Source organism: Amblyomma maculatum, chromosome 1 (assembly GCF_055883805.1).
Source record: "Amblyomma maculatum isolate TAMU_Amacu chromosome 1, ASM5588380v1, whole genome shotgun sequence".
Taxonomy (NCBI): domain Eukaryota; kingdom Metazoa; phylum Arthropoda; class Arachnida; order Ixodida; family Ixodidae; genus Amblyomma; species Amblyomma maculatum.
In genome coordinates, this window is record NC_139344.1 from 328,038,027 (window position 1) to 328,046,956 (window position 8,930).

General features: G+C 46.5%; 2 protein-coding genes across 3 annotated transcripts in view; one reads left to right on the forward strand and one right to left on the reverse strand.

The window, feature by feature from the left end:
• The window catches only part of LOC146207381 (uncharacterized), a 2,645-nt gene extending 1,432 nt beyond the window's left edge, over positions 1–1,213 (reverse strand). The window contains exon 1 of the mRNA XM_084587016.1: positions 1–1,213. This exon is cut by the window's left edge and continues 1,432 nt beyond it. Within this exon, the coding sequence (XP_084443142.1) occupies positions 1–808 (808 nt within the window). The 5' untranslated portion in view covers positions 809–1,213.
• LOC146207380 (uncharacterized) overlaps positions 1–7,842 on the forward strand; it is a 24,184-nt gene extending 16,342 nt beyond the window's left edge. For both annotated transcript variants that reach the window (XM_084587025.1, XM_084587029.1), the window contains 5 exons: positions 2,747–2,854; positions 4,049–4,201; positions 4,982–5,170; positions 6,481–6,648; positions 7,628–7,842. In XM_084587025.1, coding sequence (XP_084443151.1) covers positions 2,747–2,854; positions 4,049–4,201; positions 4,982–5,170; positions 6,481–6,648; positions 7,628–7,767 — 758 coding nt within the window. In that variant the 3' untranslated portion in view covers positions 7,768–7,842. The remainder of the gene's footprint in view (positions 1–2,746; positions 2,855–4,048; positions 4,202–4,981; positions 5,171–6,480; positions 6,649–7,627) is intronic.
• Positions 7,843–8,930: the final 1,088 nt, after the last annotated feature.

The following is an 8,930-nucleotide window of genomic DNA, read 5'->3' on the forward strand; positions in this document are numbered from 1 at the left end:
AACCTTCAGCGGGATGGATGTCACCAGCTTCTTCATTCCGAGCGCTGGAAACTGAGTGAATCGTGTGTTCGTTTAACTCGCTCTTGTTTGCAGAAGGTTCAAGTATGATCGACTGTTTCTCGAGGATAGCAGTGCCTTCGTCCAGCGCTAACGTCGCAGCTGCTACGAGCGTTAGTTCTATTGCAGAAGTCGTGAGAGGCTCAAGAGGGTGGTGGTCAGAACTCTCTTCGTCGTATAGTATGTTTGTCAGTGGGGTGAACGCTGGAGACTGGCCGACTTCTTGATCCAGTGCGGTCATTTTCGGAGAAGGACATGGTGACTTTGCGACGCTCTCGTTTTCGTCGTGGATTACGGTAGGATTACCGTACTTCTGGCACAGCCTACCTTGCGGATGTAATGGCGGCTTCTGGTCTTGTTGAGTGTTCAGCTCATCAGTGTCGCCGGAACTGGTAAAGGTGAGGTCTCGTTCAGGGGTCATTATATCCTGCAAAAGGCTCATGGCTCGCGCGTAGTTATCGCGCGCATTGGAGATGGACTGCATACCCGCTTCCAACCAGGTTTTGACTTGAGGCAGGACAACCTTAATCTTCTGCTGGCGCTTGCTGGCCTTCTTCAGTACGGCTATCTTGTTCTGAGACGCAGCCAGTTCTTGAGCTAGGTGCATATTCCTGATAATCAGCCACTTCTTGCTGTGCATGGCCAACACGTCCGACACATTCATGACAGAACTATGGTTGCTCTTGAATCCCCACTGGACGTTGTATTTCAGTGACGCTGGTCGCACGGTCCGCGCTTCAGATACGGTCATGTCTAGGCGCTACTGTATTCGCTGCGGAAAGAAGCAAGGAAAGCGACGTGGCTTGAGTGGTGCCTCGTTCCTCACCGTCAGCTCACATAAAGCAGCGGCGCTGGGTAGATCGGTTGGACTTAGAAGAGACGCAGGATTGGTAAAGACGCTTCTCAAATGCTGCTGTTCGACTGCTCGGGCAGTATGCACACGAGCGATAACGACGAAGAAATATGCTCACGCGGCCCCTATAGGCAGCAATGGCGGAAATGGCAGTCGCAGAAAACCACAGAAACGTTCGTTGATAGGAGGCGTATTCTATCTGACACGTTAAAAAGGTCATGACAGCAAGTATTTATCGAAAGACGGTAGCTGCGAAGCGATACGCATGCCAATATACAGTTAGCAGTACGCTTTTGTTTCTTCTTTTTTTTGTGAGTGTGTTTCACGGTCACTTATGCATGCGGTGTTCCATGGCGCTCTTGTTGATTTTTTAAGCTTTAGGCGTCAAGCTTCATTCGCCTATCAAGCAGGTCAGCAGTTTTTCTTGGGCGACTGATGGCACTTCCGATGCTACATGACGACGATGATGCATTTTACCCCATTTCGGCAGCACGCAGCGGCGGAAGTGGGCGCACGTGGAATAATTCTCCTCCTGTGTGTTTTACAATCGCTGACGTTGCCGTGTCATCAGCTTCGGTCTCAGATTTATCGTCTTCCCGCCGGGAATGCAACTTCCGGGCTTCGATTGCTTATCAACAGGATCACTGGAAGGAAGAATGAAACCAGAGCTCTGAGGATAATCGCTGTTTTGCGCTTTTCGTAAGTTCACTACAAATTCGTATCTTTTTATTGAAGCGTGGTGTCTTGTCACCATCAATGCTAGCAAAGTGCTGAAGTTTGAAGCGCGCGGCAGCACAGTAGTCGGGTTAGACGCTCGACTACTGTGCAGAAGTTTCCGGGTTAGATCCCGACAGAAAAATACCCACACTGTGCGGAGAAGTGTTCGGACATCTTCCACATGGTATGGGCATGCCAATAAACCCCGAACCTCGCCCCCAAACCCAGCCCCACCCGGGAGGGCTGGGAGGTAGCCTTGCTCGGCTGCTCCGACCTGGCGAGGCAGAAGGCCCTGGTCCACCGAGCCCGAGCCGCGGTGGTCGCCAATGGGCTCTTGTAATGAGGAGCCCACCTAGTGATTGTGAGAGGTTGCCCCGGCTACCTCAAGCTACCTCCCTGCAATAAAGTTTTTGGCCACACACACGTAAGCGCACACGCATACGCGCACGCACACATACACACACACTACGCTGCCATATCTGTTGAGGTCTGGATGGGCGCTACACCTCCAACTGACACGATAAGCTTTCCCTGCTGTAGTCTCGAGTAGGATGTCGATGACTGCGATGACGGTGGCGGTTAAATAAAGCGTATTTCCCATCTGTAAATAGTACTGTTGACTAACCTTCCGGCTCGTCTAAAAACATATTAAATGGAGATTTTTATCCCTAAAACACTTCACAATTCAGAGTAAAAAGGTTAAGAAATGCATCTGGTGCAGGAGGGGAGGAACCGTAATTACTTTCATGTTTGAAAGAAAAAAATACGAGATAATAAGCAGTTTTACCTGCTTAAGAAGCATTTTTTGCTTAGAAGCGTCACGAAATTCAACGTAAAAGGCAGCACACTCTCGAGTATAAATGGCCAATTGCTTGTGTGGTGAGCACACATAAAAAAGAATACGAGTGATTGTAGAATGTGGGATTCTAAGTGCTGTCGTACACGTTAAAAATCAGAATGCTAGCTGAGAATCGCATAGTAGAAGCAACGGTGTTCGGTCCTGATAATTGTTTTCTCACCCGTTTTCCAAATTACCCTATTTTTCGTTAGGTGGCACATCTTATCTCTTGGACTGCACCGTTTACAACTCAGAAATGCTTTTCTTGTTTCTTTCGGCAGAGGCTGGGCACAAGAAGAAAGGGAACAAAACGAAGGCCTCAAAATCCCACGTCGGCAAGAGGAACACCACAGCAAAGAAAGAGAGCTCCGAGGAGAGCAATGAGTCCAGTAAGGAACTATCTTACTTCTCATCACAAATGAACGCGATGTTGATTTCTTTGTACGGAAGCATGGCGTTCAGTATCTAGCTGTTTCTTTTGTCTGATTGGCTAGCAAAAAACCTGCTAAGCAGGCTATTCACCGCTGGATCGAAAGCTTAGCACCAGCTGAAACACAGATATATGTATATTCGGTCCTTATTCAGAGTGTTTTGTACATATTTCGAAGCCATTTGAAGCTATCTTACTTCAGCTCTCAAGAAATGTTCGCAATAAGTGCTTTTTCTGGCGCCTTAAATGTAATGTTATCTCATTTCTTTGCCCCCGAACATATGTGTACCGATGGTATCTGGGGAATGCTTCCACGCTTTCTTTGAGGACGGGAAGTCCGGGCAGGTGTGGCGAACGTATTCGCGGTTATCGGGGCGTCATTCATGGCTAACTAATATTGGGACTGTCGTGGTTTTATCAAAACTCTGAGTTTCGCTGAAAGGTTTGCGCTGAGGTTTTGACGGCGAATAACCTGCCTTTCATAACACTTGTCCGTTGTTTTAAATTATTAGAGCTTAAGGTGACCAAAATATAAAGAATTGTAATTACCGCATTCTAAAACTGTCTTTATGAGCAAGCTTGTGACGACTAAAATGTCAGAGGAAAAAATCTTCGATTCCAGCTATCCTCGGCGTGAAGCTCTACATTGGCAGCCTGTTAACAGTCTGTCTTGTCAGTGTGTGGCTCATATACAAGCTGTTGCCCAAGTGACGATAAAGACTTGCTCGTATTGGTCGTCATCTTCTGCTGCTCTGCACTTCATTTAATAATTTTTGCAGTTTATGTTTACGGGGTAGTTTTCACGATATATCCTTTTTGTGTATAGGTTCAGTCGATCCGGTTTGCTCTACCATGTATGTTTCCACAGCTCGTTTGGCGGTTCATCATGCCCGCAGGAATTCATAGGAAAGGGGGGGGGGGGGGGGGGATAAATGTAGTAGAAGGGTATTGTCATAAAAGCCGAACATACGATTGTAAGATGAAAATTTAATTATTGTTTAAAACATCTACTGTGAAGGACACGAGACGGGACACGGAGAGTCGGGCTGGCAGAAATCGAGAACTGAAATCTGCATATTCATCATCGACGGCCGATCCTGTTTCTAAAGCAACGTCCCTGCTTTCTCTTTTTCTTTTTTTGTTTTTCACACAGACAGCCAAGAGAGCCACGAGAGGCGGGCGCCTCGCGGTAGGAGGGAAAACAAGGTTAACCACAAGGAGGCGCACAAGAATGAACATAAGCACGAGCACAAGCCCGGAAACCACACGGCGACTCATGTTGACGGCGCGGAGCCAAGACAGCACCGTGAGCGTGCCGAGAATTAATTAACCTTTCGCCCTTGACTTTCGTTAAGATAAATGTATCGGTGCCGTTTGGCAAAGTCTCCTCCGATTCTCCACCTCGTCGGCTCCGTTCGCGCACGCCCATGAGGACGTATAGTTAGGCTACTCCTGCTGATGATGATAGTCCAGTACAGTTAATGTGATGATGCTTGCGATAAACACTGTCGATCGCATTCTGTCATGCACAGCGTTTCTTTTTTTTTTTCTTTTTTTTTCCTTGTCCAAAGATATCAGTGCAGTGCGAGAGGGACGAGAAGGTTACATCAAAGATCAGTGACCATTCTTGTGTAACTCACGAAGTGGCTTCAGAACTTTTGAAGGAACATGGAAGCTTGTTCGACACCATCCAGAAACTACTATTGTGCTATCAAGCTGAACAGCATAGAGGCTAAATATGCCGAAGAAAACGTCGGCGTAGAAGGCAGTCTACGGGGTTCCTAATCGTGCCTACTGAATACATTTTTTACTCATTCACATGCGCACACCTGTGGGCCGCAATGTAGCACGTAGCCTATTTCCACGCAAACTTACACGCATGATCGACTAGATGAAGCCCTTTCCTTAACTAGATACAAGCTGTTTTTTTTTTTTTTTATTAGCCCGGGCTAACTTCAAGCCGGCAACAATTCAGTTATCTAGCATTCCCTCCCAATCATCAGGATGCACTGTATAATTATTCGAATCAAAATCCTGCTTCGCATTATGTACAAAGAAATACCGCTTTTACATCATGTACCTGCAGCACCGCATGCGGCCGTTCAGTGCGTGGTTCCTGTGTGCGAGCCGTACTGCAAGTTCCGCCAGGCTGAGCACGGCTGCCTGGTGTGCGAGTGCCCAGACGTCTGTCCCGAACTCGTGTGCGGCGCCGGGTGCCAGCCGTACTACACCGAAGCCAGCAAGTGCCAGCGGTGTCTCTGCGCCCCTCATACACGTGAGCTCATATTTTCTGCCTCATTATCATGTCCTAACAACTTTGGTCGGCAACAAAGAACTACGAGGCTGCGACATTGACACTCGGAAAGAGGATCTCTTATTTCGTTTCTTTTTCGCTACACTCCTCTGCGCCCGAATACCATATAGATTACTAACATCCCTGTTTTACCATTCCTTTTCGTTAAGGAATCCAGTGCAGCTGTGCGGACTCTTCAGAAATCTGAATTATCTAAAATGTGTAACGTCTCCGCCATTTGGCATCGTTGACCACTGGTATTGTTCATTCCTCCTACTTTTTTTTAATCAATATTATCAATGTGAACAAAACCCGTTATTTTTTAACTGGATAGCGTTAAAGGCTTCGCAGTGCAGGCAGGCAGTCTAACGTTGTCAGCGTTGTGAGCGAAAAATCACCCGCAGCGCTCTGACAAGTGGTCCCTGGCGGGTGTGATGGCCGGATGCTGATTGGTCAGCGAGTTGTGCTACCTCATGATTCCACATGGCAAGGCAGCAGCTTCCAACTCAGGATTTTTCTTTGATATTGATAGGTGAGGTAGGAGTCGTACCTCCCAGGGTCCTTGAAATATCAGTAAGACACGCAACTCCTAGGCCACGCGGGCACGTTCGCACGGCTTGGTTAAAGCGGGACTTTATGCGTATCTATTTCGGGTGGTCTTTCAAACAATTGGCAGCCTACGACTGTATGCTAATACGCATTTGTGAGATAATAGAGTCCCAAATTAAGGTATTAGTGATTGAGCCAGTTGCACAGTTGACGCATGCGAATGAGTATACATAAGGGGAACCTCAGACGGAAGCCATTACATCCGTCACGTCATACCCTTATAGGTGACGCTTAAGTGTCTCCTCATTTTTTTCTTCTTCTTTTAGCGCGTGCATGCCAAACCCCATGTCCTCCGCATCCACTTGAAGCCTCAGTAAAGAGACACATAAAGCTTTAAGAAAAATCACTTCGTCGAGATTACCAATACTTTTCCGACACTAAGAGAGGCCGTGATTGGCATTGTGCACTGTCCCAGGTGAAATCTAACAGTCTAACACAACAGGAAGTAAGAAGTGCGGTAGTCGCAAAGCGCGTTCACTTAATAGGTGCCCTGACGATGCCACTTCTCATGTTGGTTTTTTACTTTTCCGCTCTACAAGCTGCCGGCGTCCCCTACTCCGTGAACTGTACGACTCGAGGCCGTGCGTAGACGTGCTCTCACTGCTACCGCTTTCGCAACGACGCCAGCGATGGTGATGGGCCGTTTCCTCTTGCTCGGCTCATATCCTCGTCCCTGTGCGCAGGCCGTGAGCAACTGACCGAGGTGTTCTCGTCCTTCTGCTCGGAGCACACACTGCACCGGATGCTGGCCGACTTTGACGACTTCCGGGACAGCCTGCTGCGACTGCAGCATCGAAGCCTCGAGCTGCAGGAACTCATCAACCGCGCCGAGCATGCCCGGGGAATCCACGGTTAGTGCACATGCTGGGACGGTGGCAAAGCAGCTTCATTGTAACCGTTTTCATAGGCACCCGGACACACACAAAAAAGATTGCTTTCGGAACTGAGACAGGCGAGAGAACGCTCTTACTCAATGCAAATTTAAGCAGGGAAAGAGAAATAATAAACTAAAGGCGGGATCGAAGGTTAGCAGTGCACAGCGCTCGGTTGGAAAAATAGATTAATGGTGCTAAAGAGAACACAGAAGCAACGTTTTGTCTATAATGTGCGTGGAAGGTCCGATCATGCTAAATGGTTCGTCGTGGCTAATAAGGAAAAAAATGTATAAAGCTTTTTCTCAGTTCTGAAGTCGAAGCAAAGAAAAGCATAGCTAGAAAGCTGTCTGTAATCAACAACTGCAGAAGGTGGAGGAAAAAAATAGTTATTAAAACCGCGTATTTGACAACTTGTGAGGAGATGGTCAATTAAGGAAAAGAGCAAAATGGCCTCTTCACGGTATTTGTTATGACATATACATAAGCATCGCTGCTTTTTTTGAAACACATTCCGAGGGACATGACGAGCCATGTCGATCCAGTTATTATGAGACCTCTTTCTTTATGTAGGTTAATGACTTTGTAGAGTATGATTAGTCTAAATTTGGATGGCAGCAGTGAAAGCAGGCGCGACAGAAACGAGAAGCGGATAGAAAGATGTTGCTCCGATACTTCAATGAACTTATGTATTAGTTACATTGTATAGGGCAGGCATCCAGGACAGTTTATTTGGAATAATTGCACCCATGTATTGTCGTCAGCAATTTTTTCTAATCCTGCGATGTGTTGCTGGATGCCTTGCGTACCTGAAGCAATAACTTTGTTCTTCGCTACGTCGTATTGAAATACATTTTATCAACGGACAGTGCGCTATAGGCAAATTAGCTCATCACTCGTAATGACTGTTTCCTTGCGCATGTCCATCTGTTTTTTTTTTTTGCTTAAACTATTACAGGGCCTGTTCCAGAGGAAGTACGAGCGAACTTTGGGGGGCATCACCACAATCACCACCAACCTCTTCACCATCAAGCTGGCCATCACCTGAAGCACGTAAACGCTCATCACTCGAAGCCTGCGGAAAAGCACCACAACTGAGTGCCTCATAGCTGCTTTGTGACTCACGCCGTGTTTTGCTGTAACGTAAAAAAAATAAAATAAAAAATGTCATCTGCAGAAAATGTGTCTATACTTCTTTCTCTAGTTTTTGTTATGTAGTATTCATATTCGTAGTACGGTGACGATCACGACGTTTCAAAGTCATTGGTCTCAAAAAAAGAAAAAAAAAACTTGCTTGCCTTTTTTTTTTTTTTGTTAATACGCGAGCACTCTCTTACTGCAACCAGGATTGTAAACCTTCCACAACCAACACAGTATTGTTACTTGGCTCCCACATTATTTTTTTTTTTTAATGGCTAAGCTCAGTTCATTCAAAGCTATAGAGCACCGTAAAGAATTCCGCAGGTGTCTGCAAATCAAGCATGCACATACGGATCTGTTTATTGGCCCTGTACGCCGCTCAATTGTTCAGCGTGATGCACCGAATCGATGTTAGTTATCTATCACTGACGAATACATTTTGTAGGATAATGCTTTTTGGCACGAGCTGAGTGACTGAATCTGAAAAAAAAAAATGAAAGTAAATTAATGCTTAATGTAGATGTCCATATCATTTATTCCTTCCTGAAAATATTTACATAAATCGAGATGTCTGATATTATACAATGAATAGTTTAATTACAGGTTTTGCTAACGAACCAGCACGGTGCGGTAAGCCAGTGTTTTTAACGCGGCTTTGACTACTTTCACCTTTTTCAAAAGCAGGGCACGGGGCTATTTCAAAAACTAGACGCACTCAGTCGAATTCCTACAAGCAAGGAAAAGAGTGTGGGATTAAAATAACACTCAGACACAGGCAGAAGCATTCAGCCAGAAGCGCAAACACCCATGCGAGCCTAGAGGAACAACTTGCTTCCTCAGGGTGAACTTTGACCGATCGCATCGCCATCTCGGCCGAGTTTCCAAATCCCGACGGCTTTTCGTCGCTGCTGCTGCTTGATGACAATCTCCCCACCCGCATCGCAGCCCCATCCGTTAACCTAGATGTTTATTTTCACATGGCTGCCGAGGGGCTCTTTCCCGATGCAAATCGGAGCTCCCAAATGTAGCACATATCCCCTCATCCAGATCTGCAAAAGGCTCCCCAGCAAGATCGGGAGTCAGAGGGAACAAAAGAAACTTGCAGCCGTCTAGGGGAAAGA